The sequence below is a fragment of the Borostomias antarcticus genome (assembly GCF_949987555.1).
Source record: "Borostomias antarcticus genome assembly, chromosome: 18".
Classification (NCBI taxonomy): domain Eukaryota; kingdom Metazoa; phylum Chordata; class Actinopteri; order Stomiiformes; family Stomiidae; genus Borostomias; species Borostomias antarcticus.
The window spans coordinates 13883574-13907495 of NC_140251.1; the positions used below are offsets into that span (position 1 = coordinate 13883574).

The following is a 23922-nucleotide window of genomic DNA, read 5'->3' on the forward strand; positions in this document are numbered from 1 at the left end:
GCGTAATCAATTCAAACGCATAATATCAAATACTTGTAGTGAACCAACTGTATCTATTTTCTTACAAAATTGTCAGCCATCTTTGTTAGGTTTTTTGTGCAAAATGATGCCATTAACTGCTTCTTGTGATAAATAGCAGTTCAAGATATTCAGGGGCTGAAATGACATGGATTATCTCCAAACGTAATGTGGCCGATGCTTCCATAAGTAAATGTACATTCTCTGATGAAAAAAGTCAACATGAAAACTGTTGTACAAAACCTGGATCCACATTAGATTTATGTTTAGTCTCTAAAATCTCCTTTTAAAGTGGACTGTCTCAAAGTGCAACATTAGGACAAATAATATAGGCCTACTATCATTTGGGTCCGAGTGGGTATGGGTACCCCAAAAGCATCCTTGTCCAAAGTTGCAATAACAAGAGAGCTTGTGATTTTCTGTCATTTACACATACCCAGCAAGAAATCACCTTTGGCACATGATTTTAAATCCTACAAGACATTATGATTGATAATGTGATGGGATGATTTACTGTATGTTGTAACAGAAGTGACCTAAATACAAACAAGTGACCTAAATGACAAAAATGCACATGTTAAAAAAATGAAGCGAAGATTTGTGAGGAATATTATATGATGTGATTTGGATTGACATTTGATTTTCAATAATATTCTTCCACAATTAAAATGTACCACTGTATGTGATCTTGGAGTTGACCCCATACTGTTCTATTTCAATCCCTTGTGGTATAAAGTGTTTCACATTCCAGATAGGAAAATAATAATAAAAGCAAGTCATGAAAAAAAGAACGATCAATATAAAGGAGAGATTTCCACCATCGGGTTCTTGGCTCAGCTCATATAGTCCATGGCAGCTCAGTATAGTCCATGGCAGCTCAGTATAGTCCATGGCAGCTCAGTATAGTCCATGGCAGCTCAGTATAGTCCATGGCAGCTCAGTATAGTCCATGGCAGGTTGTTCCCTTCCCATTTTCATGCATGTTGCTCCTCAATTCCAGTGCTACTCTCAAACAGCGTAACCAGCTGCTCCTCATAATTGGCAATGTTTCTCTTCATGATGTCCATGCATGGGCCCAGCAGTCTCTCAAATGCCTGAACACCCATAACTGACAAAACAAATAAAGAGTCAAAAACAGAGAAGTAGCGATGGCATCGGTGTGTCTGATGTTAATTATCTATCATCACTTTCCTTTGGGTCCTGGCAAAGTTCCAAAGACAAATGTTCTATATTTGTTAGTTAAGTTATGTGGAAGGAGGACATGAGCAGATCGTGTTGGCTAGGTCCTCAACTTGCCTTGGTCATTTTGTCATGTTCTACTGATCACAACATACTAAATAACTAGCAATAATAAAATACGTACCTAAACACTTGACACTTCCAACAGCATAGGCCGAGGCAGCTCTGGGATTATTTGTGACAAGCGCCAACTCCCCAAAATACTGCCCCCTGGAGCATGAGGCTATATCCACCTCTTCATCCTCTTGCTCTGTTTTTGTCTGCCGATAAGGAAACAGTGTACCCAACAGTGCATCTTTTTTTCCAATCACAGATTTTTCATGAATCCAAATCTCTAATATCTGTAGAGTATCTTACCCTGCTTCTCTTCATGTTGATTCTAACTTGACCAGATTCAACAATGTAAAAACAATCTGCTAGATCACCCTGCAACAAACAACAAATAACAATAAAGGCAAATGCTCTCAAATGTGAGGATCAGGAGCCATGCAACTGTAGAAAGTGAAGAAGCAATGGTAGAAAAATAACCTGAGCAATAATTTGTTCTCCATCGCTGTAAACTTTAGAGGACAGAACGTCCACTACTTTCATTCTCTCAGAGAGCTGTGAATGAGACGAGAGTTTGTTAAGATTGAATTCCAAAACTACTTCCGTGATCGTCTACAGTGGAAGACAATACGGGTTGTCACCTCTAACGACATCAGCAGCGGTAATGTCTCAATGAATGTCTCATACAGCCTCCTCTTCTTGGCGTTGTTCTGAACAATGATCCTTCTGAATGTTACACGGTCCTGGAATGAGGACAATCACATTCAACATTGACATGGTAGGGGAAGAACCCAGTGTAAATGTAAATGTATTTATGTATGTGAAAGTATACATGGCAGTGGCAGGGATCTGTATCCAACTTTGGGGGGGACATTTACATTGAAATTTTGCAAGAGTATTTTTTGGGGGGGACATCTTCCAATGCGGCTGTATGGTCATTTGAATGCCACTATCCCAATCTAAATATTGTGTGGGGGGGGGCAATTTTAATGATTTCAAATATTGGGGTTGGGGTGGGGGGGGGGGCATGTCCCCCCTGACCCTCCCAGGATCCCCGCCCCTGATACATGGATGTTTTTAATATCTGGATCCAAGGAAGAGTAGCTGTTGCCTTAGTAACAACTAATGGTGGTCAAAATAAACAATAAAGAACCAGTGCCTATGAATATCTGAAAATGTTTGAAATATCTGAAAATCTGATTATCTGAAAATGTCTATTACTCCTCGGGTTTTACTGTAAGGTTGTATTTAAATTTTCAAAGAGGAATCTAATTTGAGCCCTTATTTACAGTTAGTTGTACATTGTTTTTCATTCGGGTTGTGGTGTCCTACATAACATCCGCCAGCAGGTGGCACTGTATCATTAAGTTTTCAAAATGGGCATGTCGATATTCCCTGGCCCAGTAGCATCTGATGATTCATTCCTGGTGCTTACAGGGGGGTTTGTCTCATGCTAACAGCTAACAGGGGATTATCTGATCTGAAGAGAGCTTTTTTTCCAGCAATCTAAAAACCTCTCCAACATCGTCAGTCTGGTTCTGCTGCCAGACAAGATGAACAGCCAGCTGATAACATGTCTATAACCTCCTCATAACTGTCACAGAAGGAGCACACTAGGTAGAGGATCATGTATAACTAGCACAGTGGGTGCGGAGTTACTGACCAGACACCAAAGTGCCCCAGACGAGGTGGCAATGATGGTAGCTGCCCTCGGGGTATTGTACATCAGTGCCAGCTCCCCAAAGCTGCCCTGGTTGTCATAAGAGCCAACAGCATTTTCGACGCCATCAGCACTCATGAAGATGTCAAATGTCCCTCTGAAGGAGATGATGTCACACAAAGGAAGCAGGACAGAGCAGAATGATAAAGCGGAACTCACTGGCTACTGCTCACTTTATTCATTATTTATTCTCAGCTGTACTAAAACTATGTCAAGACAAATACATGAAAAACACGAAATCAAAAGCGTGCCAAATACGCAGTGTAGTAATTACCTTTCAATGACGTAGAAGTTGTCCCCATCGTCATCTTGATCGATGACGTGCTCTCCAGCCTCAGAGAACTTCTCAAACATTGCATCCAGCACTTGAGACATTTGCTCCTATGAAAGTAATCAAACTAGTTAGAATGAATCAAGCTCATAAAATATAATAGAACATTATACACTTACAATTGCTTTTTAGTCTGTGATTTATTGAGAGGATGTAAGAGGTTGTCTTACATTTAAGGACAACATATTGCTCTGCACTATACTATAGTAGAGATGAAGCGGTATTCAAACAGACTTGCTTTAACAAAAAATAACTGTCTTAATAGTCACAGAGCACACTGAGGCTTGGCACCAAGCTGCTTCTCCGCTCTGGGTAAATCCATCCCGGGAGGGGAAGGACCGGCGGCCGTGATGAAATCACAGAGTCTGGAGGTGTTCGCCTCCCACTCCGCACGCCAGATGTGGTCTGCCCATCCTGCCTCACTGATGTTAAGATCTCTGCATTGCTGCAGGAGATCCCGTGTGGCAGGAACAAAAGGGTGTCTGGACTTGAGACGCCAGGGAAGGCTCTGCTGTTGCAGTGAGCCTGTCATGAAGCAGGTGGTTAGGCTCCACGGCCCGGCAGGCGAGACGTGCTGTGGTTCCTGTGTGGCGGAGGCCAGTGGCCTGGATGCCTGCAAGGATGGGAAGGTTGTCCACAGGAGTGGGACGCAGGCATCCTGTCACTGTGCGCAAGGCTGCGTTGATAGGCGGGTCAATGAGGCGGGTGTGAGCGCTGCGACACCAAACCGGTGTGCAGTATTCACTTTGAAATTGAGAGTTTAACATGTTTTTTTTAATGATTTTTCATGGTGCCCACCCACATCCATTGTATGACCAAAACGGTGGTAGAGCAATTATCAGACTTTCTCAAAAGTGGTAGTTTTGTTCTGAACCATTGTATATGATCATAAGTAACATTAAAACAGGGCTAAACATGCATTTTCCCTTTACTATTCCTTTAAGGCATCGCAACCTGCTTCACTAGGGGCGGCTGTAGCTCAGTTGGTAGAGTGGGTCGTTCAGTGATCGAAGGGTCAGTGGTTCGAATCCCAGCTCCAACTGTCCACATGTCGAAGTGAGCAAGACACCTAACCCCAAATTGGTCCCAATTAGCAGGTTAGCACCTTGCATGGCAGCTACCGCCATTGGTGTGTGAATGTGTGTGTGAATGGGTGAATGAGAGGCCATTGAAAAGCGCTTTGAGTGCGGCTAAGGTGGAAAAGCGCTATATAAGTGCAGTCCATTTACCATTTACTGTCCACTACCAGTGGTGAGGGTGAAGCTGACCAAGCAGCTGACCCAAGGCATGTTCTGTTCTCTATGTGTCAAGTGCACAGTAAACATATGTTCCTGTAGTAAGCCAGTAGATAAAAGCAAAGCGATGTCTGTTTAGTTGTATCATGTAATTCGACGGTCAATGCGTGAGAGTTAGAGAAGCTAGATGCAGCAACTAGAGTAGAGATAATAGACAGTTAGCAAGCTAAGGGCTTGGCTGCACTGGGTCCGTTAGCGTCAACATCAACCATCAACTATCAGACACTAAGGAAATGAATCCATTGTAATTAAAGACAACGGCTCCACTGCAGCCGTTGCGTCTCGTTCAATGCTAGCGTCCGACGTAAGAGAGAGGAGAGACTACTGAGCCAAGGAGAGACCACTACCACCAACCCACTGAGCCAAGGAGAGACCACTACCACCAACCCACTGAGCCAAGGAGAGACTACTACCACCAACCCACTGAGCCAAGGAGAGACTACTACCACCAACCCACTGAGCCAAGGAGAGACCACTACCAACCCACTGAGCCAAGGAGAGACTACTACCACCAACCCACTGAGCCAAGGAGAGACCACTACCAACCCACTGAGCCAAGAAGAGACTCCTACCACCAACCCACTGAGCCAAGGAGAGACTCCTACCACCAACCCACTGAGCCAAGGAGAGACCACTACCAACCCACTGAGCCAAGGAGAGACTACTACCACCAACCCACTGAGCCAAGGAGAGACCACTACCACCAACCCACTGAGCCAAGGAGAGACCACTACCACCAACCCACTGAGCCAAGGAGAGACTACTGAGGAGAGACTACTACCACCAACCCTGCACAAACCTGCTGTGACCTTCTAAGGGTTCACCTGTAGAATGTCTCCATCTGGTGGTGCTAAAAACAAAACCAGCTACTAAACACCTCAAGCTCTGATCTCTCTGGATTCAGAAAGTAGACTGCGTCCTGAGTATAATAGCAGTATACTTTAAATGAGACACCAAGCATCGTTTTTTATGTTCAAAGCTAAATGTACTTGGCGATGGAAAAACGAATTGTGACAGTGCCGCCCTGGTGGTGTGTTGTGCACAGGAACACACAGAACACACGCACAGGGGTCAATCTAAAGCCCCCAAATAAAGTTGCCCGGTGGGGGACAATGAGGAGCTTGGAGGAGCTGGGAGAGTCCATTCAACCCCAGCAGTGGACTGAGAATCTTACACTGACAATGGTGGAACAGTCCATTTACCACATCCAGATTCTTGAACAGAAGGATGTCTCTGCATGCCTCCTCTAGCCTCTGTCTCTGCTCGTCTGTTTTCGGACGTGTGACCTGCAAACCAAACACAAAAAACAATAGGCTCCTCTTGCATCTTACTCATACAGACATTAGAGACGCACGGCATGCAGCAGCTCACACACTCTTTTAATAAAGCAATAACGTCAATAAAGCAACATGAACCACTTCTGCTTTATCATTGCGAAAGTGATGTTTCTGTTATACAAACAAAAGGCTGTGCAGACATTCTTCTTGTATCAAGCCTGTGGAGTTCTATGTTGCAACATAGTTTGAGATACAGGGCCGGCTCACCCTGGCTTCTTTGTCCTCTTCTTCCTCATCTGGGTTGAATGCTTCTGCACACACTGAATGACAGAAAAAAAACACATTCACAGCAAGACAATGCACTGACCAGAAATGCTACATCTGGTTAGACATATATTGTAGGCTGTCTGACATGTAAACAAAGGTGACTTATGGGAAAAGTCCAAGATCAAGGTCTATGAGTAGTATAATCCAAGCCATGTAAGCAACTGTCTGATACTGGCAAGATTGAGTGCCATAGGCACTATCCACTAAATCACACTGCACTTACGACTGCTAAAATGATTGCTTAAAAAAGGTGTCATTTTGTACAAATATTGAATGTTCTCCTTCCTGTGAGGGAGAAATGCGCCATGACATCACAGAGAGGAGATGGAGTGGATATACAGTGCTGTACTGTAGATCTAAAAAAGCCGTTCTTTTTAAACAGATCACAGAGACTTCACAGCCAACCAGACCACGTTTCAGCCTCGCTCCACGTCATTGAGAAGCATGTTTAAAATTCAGGACTACAGCCTCGGTCTATTGTTATAGCTGGGAAGTGTGAATGAGTGTCCATTGACTTTCCTAGGATAGTTATTTCTAGGGGTTACAAGCAAGCGCCTATAGAAGTGAGGTTACATTGCACCTCTAATCTAGAATGATGGCGTACTGTAGCACGCCCTCTCATTCTGTAAAGGCAGGCACTCAGGTGGGCACGACTGTCCACTAGGCACCAGGGCCAGCCATTCAATGATCCAATACTGTATGTTTTATTTTAATTTTATTCAACCTTTATTTTACCAGGGGAGTCCATGTAGATAGATGCAGCTCCAGCAGTGTCACTTTCCTATCTGGGTCAATGCCTCCTCCCACATAACAGATTAGACTAGTTGAGGATCATCCTCTCTGTTCTTCTCTTAGCTCCATTCACTGACGCATGTCCTGGGCTTTAGGAAAGTCATTTTTTTCCCCACAGAAATCATAGTGACAGATAAAGATGACAGTAATTCATTGTTATTGTAAGTGGAGTGATGTGAAACAGAGTGGAATCTTTGTTTCCAGTGTGCACCGTTCTTGAGCACTCCATTATGCACCATTCTAGAGCAGGTCTGACTGAGTGAGCGTTCCAGAGCCAAAGACTCAGGATGTGGAGAAAAGGATGTACGTCACAATTGACAAATGACATTAACCAGTCATCTTCACATCGACAGTGTTCTTCAAAAACATTGTAAGATAGACACACCACAGCTATTTACAATACAATACAATATAATACAGTACAATACAATACAGTACAATACAATACAGTACTCACAAAAGCAACAGCCAGGAACAAAAAGAACGCTTAAGTGAGAAAAAGGAGATCAATGGTTTGTTTACTGGTAAACTGCCAACTAAATTTAAAGTCCAGTGAGAGAGAGAGAGGGAGGGGGGGGGGGGCACTGGCTCCAGGTAAAGCCAATCCAATGATTGAAATGATGCAGTGTTCTAGGAGCTCAGACAACTGAATGATTTCAGTCTCTCAGTCTCCCTATAGGTGGAGCCTAAACGCTGGCATCTCCTTCACTGAAACAGACCACAGACTTAACAGAGCGTTAAAACAAACCAAATTTAACAACATGCTCCCACTGCATCTTCTACTACAGAATCACTTGGGTGCATTCATGAGGAGAGACCTTCCTGATAGATAATTGGATGATGATAGGAGTGCTTTTTTCAAGTAAAACAAAAACAAAAGCTACACAATCAAAACTTTAATGGCGTCATTCTTGTATGCTGCTGATATGGACCAGTGTGTCTGCAATAAAGATGATATAAAGCTCACCTGAGGCTCTTCTGATGAATCTGTTGATCACTGGGGCTGAAATAAGTTAAAATATAATATTTTAGGATGTACAGTATGATCAATTGTCATGAACATAGTTGTGTCTACCTTGATGATATATGAATGATTTATAGATAGATAGGCTTCTACAACAATGAAACATGTATTGCAGTGCCAAACGTACACTGAGCCAGTCTCCCTCTCCCTAGGCCAATGTGTATTACTGATGCATACAAGGACAATAAACACCTGATTATCCAACTCAGGACTGGGTAAAGAGTGTACTTTATTCAATTAGTTAGTGACAAAGGAGTGTTGCTCAGAAATGGGTCTTACAAATTAAATGAAGGGTAGACTGGACCCTGGGCAACCCCTCGGTGGACAGGTTGCTCTAACACAAACAGGATGGTGAAAGCCAAAGCTCCTCCCCTTTCCTTTAACGCTACCATGGAGGCCAACATTGCTCAAATTCAATTTAATTTCAATAACTATTGCTGCAGAGTTCCTTTGTAGTAGTCTGCTTCTCTAAGACAAAGTATCCCTAGCTCAAAACAATACCTCCACATGAAAAATACATAAAGTGGGAGGTCTCTTACATGGATACCTTGTTAGCTGCTGTTGTGGGTGAGTGCTGAATATCATTAGAAACCAGAAATGGTGCTCAGAGAGCACAGACCTCCACCCGTGAATGCATTCCGTGGTTCTGTGCTCACGTACGAGCAGGACATGTTTGGCATTGCTGCAATCATTAGGTGGAGCTTTATGCCGGTCCAAACCCCTTGTCTCTGTGACCTTTGTAATAGGAAATTCAAATGTTTATTCTCTGATGAAGACATTGTCATAGGAATCACTGAGTTTGATTCAGATGCAGACTACTATGAATAATTGCTACTGTACTATATTTTGTCTCCCAGTGGCTTTGATCCCAAGGGAACATCCTCTGTGGCCCTCTCCCAGATGGGTGAGATAAGGTTTATGGCAGGAAGGGTAGAGTTAATACCCCACCTCAGTTCTATCGTTTTGTCCTAATGTTTATATTGAATTCCTAGATGTCTCCTGTACTATTCCATTTGTTCGAATCACATGGTTTCCAGCAAAGCCCATTCCATGACGTTGAATGGTGTTTTTAGCCCAACAGCTTCAATGTCCGGTTTCTGGTCAAAATGAATAAAATGGTGTGTTCACGATATCCACATGTGCTTTTGCTAGAAACCTGCGTCTTTCTCCCAAAATACCCGTTTTGAAAATTGTAAAGTAACCAGCTTTGGACTTGCACAGGTGAGCCTTGGCATTTCGACTACTCGTTTTTAATGATTAGATTAATTTCGTTAACACCTTCCCAAATCGAGATGTTTCAATCCCTCCCCCCATGAATGGTGGGAATGTTTCCTCCTGAGCCTTAGTCCAAAAACGAATGGAGGTGAATGGGTGGCCATGTTTGGGCAGCTTTGTGGCGCCCCCTTCAGATTGCAGCCTGCGGGGGGGGGGTTCGCTGCACTCCCCCCACACACCCCAGTCCCAACCCTGTGTCTCCAGCATCCACACACAGGGAGCTGGCTTAGCTCAAAGTTTTGTTTTAATTTGTGGATCCCCCCTGTGATTCGGATCCGCTCCAGAATTTAATGGGTTCTTCTTTGGCCCATGCTACACCCTACCACCGAGTTTCATGAAAATTGGTCAGGTCGTTTTTGCATAATTCTGCTTCCTAACAAACAGACAGACAAACATAACCACACACGCTGGATGGAGGTAAACATTGGCCTGGTACTATAGCATGATTGCTGTCATGGCAACCCTCCACAGACCACTATAAAGCCACTGTTAAGGCCTGACATGAAGAAGGAATGCACCTGTCCTCAAAATAGCCTAACCATTCCATAGACATACAAGTTGACTGGAGCATTTAAGTTGGATTCAATCAATCAATCAAAGCTTTATTTGTATAGCGCATTTCATACACAGAGGTAACACAATGCGCTTTACAGAGAACAAGGGAGGTGGGCATACGACCCACCTCTACATATTCCAGAGGATAGCAAAAAAAAACAGTATCACCCAGGGGCCGGAAAAGTCCTTCCCTGACCCCTCTCAACCAGACGGACTGACGCTGTGTCAGGTGTCTTTGGAGTGACTATGGCTGATGATGCTTGCAGCCAGGGTGGCCCTGTGGTGTCAGACCATGTGCCGGCAGAGTTTCTTTGTCTCCTTGCTGATATCCTTTTCAGGTTTGTTAGCATGATAATGCACGGAACATGTTGGAGGTTAGTAGTTGCCACTGACAGTGTGGAAGGGGTGAACTGACAGTAGCTGAAAGCCGTCATGTGATGTGTATAGAGCTCGCCTAATGCATTCACAACAGTTTCCTCACCAAATGTCCTCTCATACACCTGTCCAAATGCCCCCCCCCCCCCCCCCAAATAAATGAAAACTGAATAACCGTAAATTTTGTGATAATATTGTATATGCCCATCATACTATTATGCCTTAGAGCAGCAACTGATGTGTTGCAACTGCGATTGTGACACGTTGTGCAACGACGTCTTTTCCACGATTATATGTAGACTATAGGGCTACACACCATGTTCATTAAACACACCATGTTCATTAAACACACCATGTTCATTAAACACACCATGTTCATTAACATCAATCAGCCTCTATAATTGTAAAATGGCTATCCAGATAAGGGCATATGGTTGTGGCAAACAATAACGCTGCCCAGGTCTCCCCAGTCCCCATAACACGTTGCTTTTCAAACATATTCATTGTTGACTACCTCATCAACAAGGTCTCAATTACCTATGAATTCCTCGTCATCGTCATCCTCCTCTTCTCCATTTTCTGAATCGATCTGCATGGCTTCTTCAATGAAGTTAACTGCTTTTCCAGGTCTTGTGGCCGAATTTTGGTCATTGCCAAATGCGGCCCCTCTGATCTCACTCTCCTTCAAATTGGTGAAATACTGCAAAGCAAACTCGAGCAAATCTGCAGGCTGATTCCTCAACACTTCCAGGGTAAAGCTTTGCAAAAGCTCCGTCAGTCCTTCAGGGATTTCTATACTCATTCCTGTTGTCAATATACGAGGAATACGTATAAAATTAGGGTTTACAGCGAGATTATTGTACGCACAGCACACGAAAAGATATAGGCTAATTTGTTATAATCCGGCTGTTCTTGATTTTCATGCAATCCATAATAGAGCCTTTCAATTTCTTGAATGAAAATGGCTCTGGATTTTTGGTCCGAGCATCTTTTGCTGAACAGGAAACCCACGCATGTGACCCACGAATCCATGGCAACCACCCACCCGGAGATTGCGTACGCGAGCCGCAGCGATGGCAGAAACCTGCAGTGGGATTCTGTCCAGGATTAGACTCTCCTATAGTCTGACCTGCCATGGACTAGATGCTCATTAGCTTGCAGCTTCAGTCTGCTACGGTGCATCAAATGATGACATTTATGTTTGAACTGTTGTCCCTTTTAAAAGTTTACAAATTAAAATTAATAATAATATAATAATACCAAGTGGAATAGCTTTTACTCGGTGGCCTGTGTATCAGCACACACACACACACACACACACACACATATATATATATATATATATATATATATATATATATATATATAAAGATCTCACTCTTTAAAGCGTACTGTACACCGTTGTATACTGCCCACCTGTGGTGTGGATATAAGCGAGGCAGCATCTCAGGCAGCAGGCTCACTGTGGCTTATAATGACAGTATGAGGCTGCTGCTGAGAGCTCCAGTGCGAGCCATATGTTTGTGAGTGTCAGGGTACCTGTTCTGCTGTGCTTCGTAATTATAGATTTATGGGTAGGGCATCAGAGTCAGATAATGACATAATTACTGTCATTACTAACCCGGTATGCAGTTCTGTCAGATTCTCTTCCAGCCTCTGGAACCATTGGCGACCAAGCCTGCATGTCAGACATTGAGCTATGTGGAGGGCTTTGTTTTTTTTACTTCTTTTTTCTTATCTTTTTAATGTGCTGTATTTTACTGTGTTTTTATTGTGATATGGATCCCCCTGGGTCCGAAATAAAGAATTGAATAGGCTACAGACAGTGTGTGTAGTAGTCTCTCTCTCTCTCTCTCTCTCTCTCTCTCTCTCTCTATATATATATATATATATATATATAAAGCTACAGACATATATATATATATATACTGTATAGAGAGAGAAAGAGAGACTGCTTCACACACAAACATACATATATATGTTTGTGTGTGTAGTAGTCTCTCTCTCTCTCTCTCTCTCTCTCTCTCTCTCTCTATATATATATATATATATATATATATATATATACAGTGTATGCTATAGACACACACACAACACAGCATTGAAATATGCCTTGTTTCACCTAATCATGTTTGTTCAATAGCCTACAAGCTTTCAGTTACTTTCCCACAGTGACATTTATTGGATTGATGTAGAATTCCATTTAAAATATGATATGATCACATCCTCTTCTGCCTCCATTCCTGTGCTTTAGGGAGGAGACATTATAAATCAAATCTGTTTACTGGGGGTTGTGAAGGGACGGCTGTCCAGTGTAGGAAGAGACCACTCTCTCAGTCAAAACCATGCTTGGACTTATGCTACCAGGCCGGCCTGCTTCCAGGCCGTACCGTTGGTGTAATTCCCGCCACCACCCTGGTCCAGGTGTCAGACATGCACAGTCACCTGTGGTGTCCCTCAAGGATCTGTTCTTGGCCCCATTCGGTTCATCCTCTTTATGCTCCCCAATGGAAATATATTTGCATTGCTACGCAGATGACACCCAGCTGTAGTTGGAAACTGCCCAAAGCCCCTCTGTTGCCTGTCACGGCTCAGCAGCAAGACGAAGGCTGTACTTGTCGGCACTCCTCACCAGGTCTTGCACGCTCCCCTCACCCACCTCACCATTGTTGATTGGAGCTAGTTTCTTTCTAAAGTCTACCGTCATCTCCACTGTCTTGAGAGTGTTGAGATCCAGGTTGTTTTGGTCGCACCAGAACAACAGCTGGTCGATCTCCCACCTGTAGGCGGACTCGTCTCCCTCAGAGATGAGTCCGATGGGGATGGTGTCCTCCGCAAACTTCAGGAGCTTGACAGACTGGTGACTGGAGGTGCAGCTGTTGTGCACAAAGCCATGTACAGGGAGAAGAGTAGGGGGGAAAGGACGCAGCCCTGGGGGAGCCAGTGTTGTTGGTTCACATGCTGTTTCCTGTCGGACAGGAAGTCGGTGATCCACCTGCAAGTAGAGCCAGGCACGTGCAGCTGGGACAGCTCGTACTCCAGTGTGGGCAGGAGTATGGTGTTGAAAGCAGAGCGATGCTCTCAGTAACGCAATGCTCTCAGTCTTGCCTGCAGTTTCCCCTAAATGCCTCATAACAAAGGCATATGATGTGAATGTCAGAACTTAACCCACCCCCCCACCCCCCCCTGCTGTGGCCTATATCTGTCACCATGTATCTCGCTGTGTGTTGCCACTGAGGCATGGAGCAGAAGGGACGTCTCATGGAAAGACCTCTCAGCCGATACCCCTCCAGCGGTCACTCTTTTAGGAAGACAGGCCAAAGGTACAGAGCTACAGTCCCCTCTTGACACATTGACACCTCATTAGTTTTGATGCATCATGATTTGAGAAGAGGGGAGGTAGGTAGTGTGCAGTGGGGTTGGGGTTGAATAGTGAATGGTCCATGCTCTCTGGAACTCACTTCCCTGTGTTTCATCCAGCTATATAGACTAATACGGAACATGTTCCACCCTCCCAAAAAACAAAAGAAAATCCAACTACTATACCCTAATAACCAACTTCACAGGTTAGGCTGAATAATTATCTCTTGAATAGACTCAAGATCTGTTTTTGCCCTGTATATCACACATACTAGGAATATAACTAGGGTTAATGCATACGCTGTTGTAGACGACACAGGACAGGGTGCAGGACAGGACAGGGTGCAGGACAGGACAGGGTGTAGGACAGGACAGGGTGCAGGACAGGACAGGACAGGGTGCAGGACAGGACAGGGTACAGGACAGGACAGGGTGCAGGACAGGACAGGGTGCAGGACAGGACAGGACAGGGTGCAGGACAGGACAGGACAGGGTGCAGGACAGGGTGCAGGACAGGGTGCAGGACAGGACAGGGTGCAGGACAGGACAGTGCAAAACAGAAAAAAACAGTGCAAATATAAAATACCAAAATAAACATGCAACAAAATGCAGTGCAATGTAATTTTTTTTATATACTGTTAAAAAATAAAGTGGGAGGCAGAATTCCAGTGTACTACTGAATGGGGTGTGGTGAGTGTATGTACAGTGTGAGAGCAGAGTGTGGTGGGTGAGCAGTGTTACTGTATGTACAGTGAGTGCAGTGTGTGTGTGTAAATGTAGACAGTTGCTCAAGCATCGACTGTCTTGGCTCTGTTGGCAGCTTCAATTAATTGCTGCATTACCCGTGACAGAAAGAAGGCAGACAAATAGGACTCAAAGACAATGGCTACTTCCAGACCCCAGTATATTATTGTGATTCTAATGTGACTGTATGTGTTTTGTAGGCTACTGTATGTCAATGTTTTATATGGCAGACCAGAGCAAAGCAAATTTCCACATTGTGGACAATAAAAGGCAATTTAATCTAATCTATAAGCGTTGAAAAGATTGTGTTGAAATTTACAGAGTACACAGACTGCCCTCTACTGTTACAAAGCGACACGGACATGTTGCACAGACAGCCTACACGATGTGATAGATCGATAGATTGGATAGTAGTTCTTGTCTTGTATTCTTCGAAAACCCACCTCCAATCCCGCATCCACTTGTTGTCCCGCCCTTCAACGCAGATTTGACTTAAATTACAGCTGCGACTCAAATCACGCGCGTTGAACATGGAGAACAGGGACTTCAGTGTCCTCTTGGCCACAGACTCGTACAAGGTGAGTGAGCACAGGTCTTACGCAGCGGTCAATTGCGTGCCTAGGTATAATATATGTATTAGAAAATTTAGCAACAGAAAACGAATTCAGTTACCAGCCAAATATAGCCTAATGAATGTTAGTTTCTGTACAGATATAATCACGGGTAGGCCGGCGCACCTCAACAAAGCTATAAGTGCACTGAAACACATTTATGCTTTTTTTCTGATTATATTCTGATGATAGGCTACCGGTAACTTTTTAGGCTCATAGTGTTCCTGCTTTTGTTCGTTTCTGCAGGTCAGAGTTACTGAGACTTCAACAGAGGGGGTGTTCATGATTGTATTTCCCTCCTGTTAAAATTACAGATGATTGGAGCTATAGTTGGCCTGCAATAGTGTTACTGTGACCCGATCCCAGCTTTGTAAACAGTAGGGGATTATGGTGGTCTCTATTCACACTTCACGCAACCATGGTTCTTGTATAGCTGGGTCAGAAACAGTAAACCAAGGACGAGAGTCTAGGTCTACGGGAAATAAACCTTTTCCAGACAGTTTCTATTTTGTTTTGTGTCACTTATGGGGCAGTGCAGGCCCTGTAGTAGAAAAGGAGGTGTATACACAGGGTGACATTTAGAGTTTGCATTCCTTTGGGTTAAAGTGGGGTGAGGAGAAGGTTGAGTGCCAGTGATATAAAGGTCAAATGGCAGATGAACATGCAGAGGGACACTGATGTGTAATAATTAATACACCACAATGAAATGAAAAGGGATCAGAGAGGAGTCTGTAGACTAAGGTTGCACTGTTATTATACTTGTGTTACACTGTGGTTACATTGTTGTTGTATAATCAATTAACTTTCCACAATTTAACGATTAACTTTTTTGTGTGTCATTTCAGGTCTCACATTATAAGCAATACCCACCCAACACCAGTAAAGTCTACTCCTACTTTGAGTGCCGTGCAAAAAATACACACTCCAAGAGCCCAAGAGGGAGATATGACAAAACTGTATTCTACGGACTTCAGTATATTCTTAATAAATATCTGAAAGGTAAGTTGATAGGCTACCTATAGTTTAGTCTTATCCGGGTTAATGAGGGACAAAACATTCAACTGGTAAATTCAAATCAAATTCAAACCAACTTTATTAATCAAAATACAGCTGCAGGCAGTGAGTGATATGGGGGCCAAGCAGGAAGTGCAGCGAGTGCATCAAAGGCAACAAGTGAAATGGGCCATAGCCACATTTGAATCCCTACCGCCGTTTTGAAAATTAGGCATACGGTTCAGCATAAACACACTTCCAATGACACGTTGGTGGCGCTAGAGAGCTCGAGGTGTCTACATGGACTTGGTGACCGGGTCATGGCGCTGTACCCAATGAGCCAAATGTGGTTTTGATACATCAAAACGTTGCTAAGATATGAGTTCACTTCCTGTTTGCCGGCTTTGCCGCCGATTTCGTTTGGCTGTAATGAGCGAACACCTTCGAAAATCAAAGATCCCTGTAAGATTTTATAGACATTAGTTTACAGATTATGCCCACCGAGTTTTGTGAGAAATGGCGGAAAATTCAATATGGCGGAAAATGACGTCCTAAGGTGCGTTGTGTTTTTGAAAATCTGACTTACAGGTCAAAAGTTGCATGCATAATTGTTGATAGGTTACCTATAGGGTAGTCTTATCCAGGTTAATCAGTGACAAAACATTCAACTGGCAAATGCAAATCAAATTCAAAACAATTGTATTAATCAAAATATAGCTGTAAGCAGTGATATGGGATATGCATGACATGTTGGTGGTGCTAGAGTGTTCAAGATGACACGAGTCAGGGGACTGTCATTAATGAGTGTGCCAAAGTGAACTACTTTTTACCATATGGTTTTATGGGCTGTCATAGACTCCATAGATGGAATAATAATAAGAAAAGGTACAAACACAATGGTGGCCTATGCAGCAACAAATAAACAAATACACCAAGGAGCTAAAATGTGAATTAGTTTGTTTTTTAACAGCTCACCTGTTTCGGCCCATGGGTGAATTGAATGCAGGGGTGGGATCTATGTCCATCCTCCCTTTATTCTCTGTAAAGTGCATTGTTTTGCCTCTGTGGATGAAATGCACTATACAAATAGTTTGATTTGATTTGATATAAATTATGTTGATAAATAACCTTGATAAACAATAAAAGATCAGATAGAAAAAACAATAACAATGGTTTAAAAAAAACGTAAAAAAACAACAACTATAGAGCATTTAAAAGTTGGATTGCAGAGGGGAATCATTATTTTGAATGGCAGCTAGTTTTACAAGCAGGTGAAACATAACAATGCCCTGATGCCAAAAGAGAAAATTCACCTGCATGAACATGTTGAGAAAAAGCCAGTGGCAGGAAGGGGACGGACATGCCAGACCATATATGGTCAAAGGATCCACCCTTGTTTTTTCTCACAATATTTCTCCTTCACACACAAGTCAAGTCCGATGTATTTGTCATGTACACATCATACAGGTATGCAGTGACATGTAATTGCTAGCTCCTACAGTAAGTGTGCTTAATAGTGGAGTAAAAAAAAAACAATTAAATAAGAAAGTTATGTAACGATACAAAATATATACAGTAACACAATTCCGTGTATAGCCCTGCATGGCCAGGCATCTGTATATGGGTCTGACCTGCTCCATGCACACATGCTCCCAGCAGGTCAGTGAGGTCTGCTGACCAGGCCCTGCTGGTGGTCCCTCACCAGGCTCAAGACCAGAGGGGACAGAGCCTTTGAGTCTGTGGCACCCAGACTGTGGAACGCTCTTCCTCAGGACTTGAGAGCTGCGGCCTCGGTGGACATTTTTAAGAAGCAGCTAAAGATGATTCTGTTTAGATAGTTTAGACAGGTATTTTCCAATCAATTTGTATTTCAATGACTGACTGTAGTCCAGTTTCCTGTGTTTAATTGTATTGTTTTTTTGTATGCATTTTCACCCGTGAGAAGCACTTTGTGAGTCCTCTGTGAGAAGTGCTATACAAATAAAAATCGACTTACAATTACAAAATATGTGAAGAATTGAAAGAGCTGAAAGATATGCACAGAAGAATTTATAGATGGGTTCAATCTATATGGATGTTAAATCTATATACAAAGATACATATGCATTTTTACAGAGGTAACCATATGTATGAGATGTAATGCTATGTACATTGTGTATAAAATAGATGGTATGTATACTGTATTTACATGCATATTCACAGAGTGTATACACTAACAAGTATGTCTTATTTCATTTCAAACCTTTATTTAAACTCGTGGGGCAAAATGAGGTTTCCCTCATTTCCAATGCCGACAAGCACACAAGCAAACACAAACATCAACAAAACATAAGAAATGTACAACAATAATGCAATTAAGATCTAAAACTGTGACAAGTTGATGAACAAATGTCAAGATATTATTTCAATATTCATATTTTCAATATGATTTCATGCATAATTTTCCCTCCCAGAATCCTCTCATATTCTCTCCTATCCCTGTGATGTTTTATTCATGTTCAGGGCAGGTGGTCACTCTGGAGAAGATCAGCGAGGCAAAGGAAGTTTACCAGGAACACTTCCAGGATGATGTGTTCAATGAACAAGGCTGGAAATACATTTTGGAGGCAAGAGGCAGCTTGGACTTAGTAGTAGTTTTCTGACTGTGTTGTGTCTGTGGAGACAGTGTCATATTACAATGCTGATCCTTGTGTTTGTGTAACATTTCAGAAGTATGACGGCCACCTCCCCATTGAGATTAAGGCGGTACCTGAGGGTAGTGTGATTCCTCGAGGAAATGTCCTTTTCACCGTGGAGAGCACTGACCCAGAGTGCTTCTGGCTCACCAATTGGGTGGAGGTCAGAGCAATGAAACATTGGCCTCTTTACCTAAGCCCTCCCGCTGTGGATGCCCAATGCCTGTTGTAAAACTTCATTTTAACGATCACATACTACTCACTATGTACACTCTGTTCATTCTACCACTGAGTAAATTTGTGAAAGAATGGTCAAAATTTGTATCTGATAGCTGTTGATCACCAGTGTTAAATTTAGATCTGGCACACATCTGATCTTTGGAGACAGTGTCCACAGTGCCATGCGGACAAATTCTTTGCACATTGTTATCTATTTATACATTACACACGGTAGAATGCAGGGCAGCAGCTCTTCAAGATAAGCCACGAACACAATAAAATGCCAGGTCTCAAGTGTTTGTAAAGGATTCTATGTTATAAAAAATATTATTTATTCATCGTAGATGATATCACATTTCACATTCAGATATAAATTATGCTAAGATGTTTTTTTTTTTTTTTGCATCATCACCTCACTTCTGTCTTCCTTGTCCCCCCGTCAGACCATCTTGGTGCAGATCTGGTACCCCATCACGGTGGCCACCAACTCCAGAGAGCAGAAGAAGATCCTGGCCAAGTACCTTCTGGAGACGTCAGGAAACCTGAAGGACCTGGAGTTCAAGCTGCATGACTTTGGCTACAGGGGAGTCTCGTCTCAAGAGGTGATACACTCACTACGTGTACAGCACATGTAAATGATGATGGGTAGTGTGGTCTAAATGGTCAATGGACTGCACTTATATAGCGCTTTATATATAGCGTGGTCTAAATGTTTATTCTATGGTTTATTTCAGAGTGCCGGCATTGGAGCATCTGCACACTTGGTCAGCTTCAAAGGCACAGACACTGTAGTGGGCATCAGAGTCATTAAGAAGTATTATGGCACCAAGGATCCTGTGCCTGGCTTCTCTGTGCCAGCAGCAGAGCACAGGTAACGTCACAGCTACGAGCACAGATAGTACCGACATACAGGTGGCACCAAGACACATCACAGAGACACATCTAACTCAGAGACACAGGTAGCACAGCGACACAGGTAACACCGGGGGCGGGGTGGCCATCGGGAGCAACCCCCCCCCCCCCTGTCAACAGCTCGCCGAAAATGTATGATTTATAATGGGAAGGCCGCTCATTTCAAGTTTACAAAACGAAACTGAAAGTGTTCCATCTCACCGCTTCGGCGCGTCTCAAGATCACTGGTCAAATCCGGCTTAAAAAGTGGCCTGACTGGGGATGCATTTCCCGGCCTGAATTATTTCCCCAGTCCGGCCCTGGGTAGCACTGAAACACGGCTAGCACCGAGACAGAGACACAGGTAGCACCGAGACAGAAACACAGGTAGCACCGAGACAGAAACACAGGTAGCACCGAGACAGAGACACAGGTAGCACCGAGACAGAAACACAGGTAGCACAGAGACAGAAACACAGGTAGCACAGAGACAGAAACACAGATAGCACAGAGACAGAAACACAGGTAGAACCAAGACAGATAGCACAGAGACACAGGTAGAACTGGGACACAGGTAGCACAGATTAGGGCAACAGCAGTCTCACATATCTCACCACACTATTTATTTGATCTGATATGACATATTTAGTGCTTAGCATGGCAGGCAGTGATACATTCAGATAACACATTCATCAAGGAGAAGTGGTTTGCTGTCAGTTTTCAAGACTTGAGCTATTGCCCCCTCTCCTGGTTTTGTTTTGTATTACACTGTCCTTGAATCAAAACAGTTATTTAGACCAATCATGTATTTCCAGCACAATCACTGCCTGGGGGAAGGACCATGAGAGAGACGCCTTTGAGCACATAATGAGGCAGTTCCCCTCCGTTCCCTTGTCCATTGTCAGTGACAGCTATGACATCTACAACGCCTGTGAGAAGATCTGGGGGGAGCAGCTGAGGTCTCTCGTTGAGATGCGCAGTCCAGATGCACCCCTGATCATCCGACCAGACTCAGGAAACCCCTTAGATACCGTGTTGAAGGTGAGTTTCTCAGAGTAATGCCTCAGCCTGCTGTGGGAGAGACAGGGATATAGTTTATGATGGTGATTCACCGACTGTAGGAAATCAAAAAAGAATCCCGCGCACACTTCTCACCCTTTTGCTGTGGATTTATTGAAAAGGCAGACATTTCGGTCGCAAGGACCTTTCTCAAGGCATACACCTTGAGACCACAACAATTTGTCAAGAAGATGTTTAAAATCATTGAACATTTTACTTTTTCACTTAAATGTTCCCGACAACGACCTTGTTGTCTGTTTTACTGGACTGTGTATAGCATGGAATATTGTTGTTGTATGTTGTTGTTGTTGTTCAAATGTTTTTGTTACTTGAGCAAGCTACAAATGAATTGGCTCATGTGGGATCAATAAAGTTGTCTGAATCTGAATCTGAATCTGAACATGCATTGTATCATTCTCGTTGATTCCAAGGTGTTAGAGATTTTGGGGAAGAAGTTCCATACCACAGTGAACAGCCAGGGGTACAAGCTGTTGCCCCCTTACCTCCGCGTGATCCAGGGCGACGGGGTGGACATCAACACACTTCAGGAGGCACGACGCCCACCTTCTCCACGCTGACCGCTATCATACTGAACCATCCTATGTGCTAATGAGCATGTTGAAATCATCCCTCTTGTTTTCTCTCTGTTCAGATAGTGGAGGGGATGAAGCAGCACGGTTGGAGCATGGAGAACATTAGCTTTGGGTCCGGCGGTGCGCTGCTCCAGAGGCTGACCCGAGACCTGCTCAACTGCTGCTTCAAATGCAGCTATGTAGTGACCAATGGGAGGGGGGTGAGTGACAGTCTGTGTAACACACCTTCTCCATTGCTATACAAAGTAGATATTGTTGTGTGAACTGTGAATTGCTGTATATTATCTGTAACTATCTGTGCACTCTCCTGTTAGACATGTCTCTCTTATGAAGTATCTAGCCCATGTTTACTGCTCTGTATGTTCTTAGCCAATAGACAAACGTTTTCCAGGAGCTTGCTCGATCGTCTCGTTGAGAGGGGTCAGGGAAGGATTTTTACAGCTCACTTTTCTGGCCCCCGGGTGAAACTGCTTTTTTGCTTCCCTCTGGAATATGTAGAGAGTGGGGTCGTATGCCCACCTCCCATTGTTCTCTGTAAAGCGCATTGTGTTGCCTCTGTGTATGAAATGCGCTATATAAATAAAGTTTGATTTGATTTGATATTGTTTGTTTATCATATTGATGCAGGTGAATGTGTTCAAGGACCCTGTGGCAGACCCTAACAAAAGGTCAAAGAAAGGTCGCCTGTCGCTGCACAGAACAGCAAGAGGAGGCTTTCTAACCGTGGAGGAGGGGAAGGGGGACTCGGAGGAGTACGGTCCCGTAAGTCCGCCCAAACGCTTCTTACCTCAGCCAATGTTGATCTTAAACCCTGTGAAAAATCTTTTCAGCTGTTTGTGTTTTTTATCATACTGCTGATTAAATGTTTTTGCTGTTAGTTTTTTTTAAAATTTTTATCATGTTTAATCATTCTACATTTTCTTTGCTTTTTCCAGGACCTGCTTCAAACAGTTTTTCGAAATGGCTTGATGGTAAAGACATATACATTTGAAGAGGTGCGAGAAAATGCTGAGCTCAAGGACTCTGATATAGAGTCTGTATAACTCCATCACTTAAAGTGTAAGACACTATTCAGAGAGGATTGAACTGCTCGTTTTAGCACACATACTATCTCTGGATCATGATTGAAAGATTGAGATGCTTGAATTTCTAAGTGCTCTAAATGTTATTTTAGTATACATACAGTACAGTTCATCCAAAAGTATTCACACCCCTTCATTTTTTCCACATTTTGTTATGTTATAGCCTCATTCCAAAATGGATTAAATTATTTTTTTCCTTATCAGTCTACACACAATACACCATAATGACAAAGTGAAAAATCCTTTTAAGGAATTTTGGCAAATGTATTAAAAATGAATAAATGAATGAAAAAACATATTCACTGCCTTTGTTATGACACTCAAAATTGAGCTCAGGTGCATCCTGCTTCCACTGATCATCCTTGTGATGTTTCTACAACTTGATTGGTTATCCACCTGTGGTAAATTCAATTGATTGGACATGATTTTGAAAGGGACACACCTGTCTATATAAGGCCCCACAGTTGACAGTGCAAGTCAGAGCAGAAACCAAGCCATGAAGTCAAAGGAATTGTCTGTAGACCTCAGAGACAGGATTGTATCAAAGCACAGATCTGGGGAAGGGTATAAAATGTCTGCACCATTGAAGGTCCCAATGAGCACAGTGGTCTCCACCATTCGTAAATGGAAGAAGCTTGGAATCACCAGGACTCTTCGTAGAGCTGGCTGCCCGACCAAACTGAGCAATCAGGGGTGAAGGGTCTTGGTCAGGGAGGTGACCAAGAACCCGATGGTCACTCTGACAGAGCTTCAGCGTTTCTTTGTGGAGGTGGGAGAACCTTCCAGAAGAACAACCATCTCTGTAGCACTCCACCAATCAGGCCTTTATGGTAGAGTGGTCAGACGGAAGCCCTCTCCTCAGTAAAAGGCACATGACAGCCCGCTTGGAGTTTGCCAAAAGGCACCTAAAGGACTCTCAGACTAACAAAATTCTCTGGTCTGATGAAACCAAGATTGAACTCTGGCCTGAATGCCAAGCGTCACGTCTGGAGGAAACCAGGTATCATCACCGGGCTAATACCATCCCTACAGTGAAGCATGGTGGTATCATCACCTGGTTAATACCATCCCTACAGTGAAGCATGGTGGTATCATCACCGGGCTAATACCATCCCTACAGTGAAGCATGGAGGTATCATCACCGGGCTAATACCATCCCTACAGTGAAGCATGGTGGTATCATCACCGGGCTAATACCATCCCTACAGTGAAGCATGGTGGTATCATCACCGGGCTAATACCATCCCTACAGTGAAGCATGGTGGTATCATCACCGGGCTAATACCATCCCTACAGTGAAGCATGGAGGTATCATCACCTGGCTAATACCATCCCTACAGTGAAGCATGGTGGTATCATCACCGGGCTAATACCATCCCTACAGTGAAACATGGTGGTGGCAGTATCATCCTGTGGGGA

General features: G+C 43.5%; 2 protein-coding genes across 2 annotated transcripts; one reads left to right on the top strand and one right to left on the bottom strand.

The window, feature by feature from the left end:
* Nucleotides 1-992: 992 nt before the first annotated feature.
* Nucleotides 993-11078, bottom strand: prkar2b (protein kinase cAMP-dependent type II regulatory subunit beta; the record flags this gene model as incomplete). Its single annotated transcript, XM_084452923.1, has 11 exons — nt 993-1126; nt 1382-1517; nt 1615-1683; nt 1786-1860; nt 1947-2048; nt 2969-3122; nt 3300-3406; nt 5854-5937; nt 6196-6248; nt 8015-8050; nt 10814-11078. The coding sequence occupies 11 exons, from the start codon at nt 11076-11078 to the stop codon at nt 993-995; spliced, it is 1215 nt and encodes a 404-aa protein (XP_084309049.1).
* A 3832-nt stretch (nt 11079-14910) lies between these two features.
* LOC311321194 (nicotinamide phosphoribosyltransferase-like) lies at nt 14911-22483 on the top strand (the record flags this gene model as incomplete). Its single annotated transcript, XM_084453134.1, has 11 exons — nt 14911-14958; nt 15837-15990; nt 18487-18590; nt 18694-18822; nt 19322-19480; nt 19613-19749; nt 20585-20810; nt 21260-21379; nt 21481-21621; nt 22049-22183; nt 22357-22483. 11 exons carry the CDS (start codon nt 14911-14913, stop codon nt 22462-22464), a joined length of 1461 nt encoding a protein of 486 aa, XP_084309260.1. The 3' UTR covers nt 22465-22483.
* Nucleotides 22484-23922: the final 1439 nt, after the last annotated feature.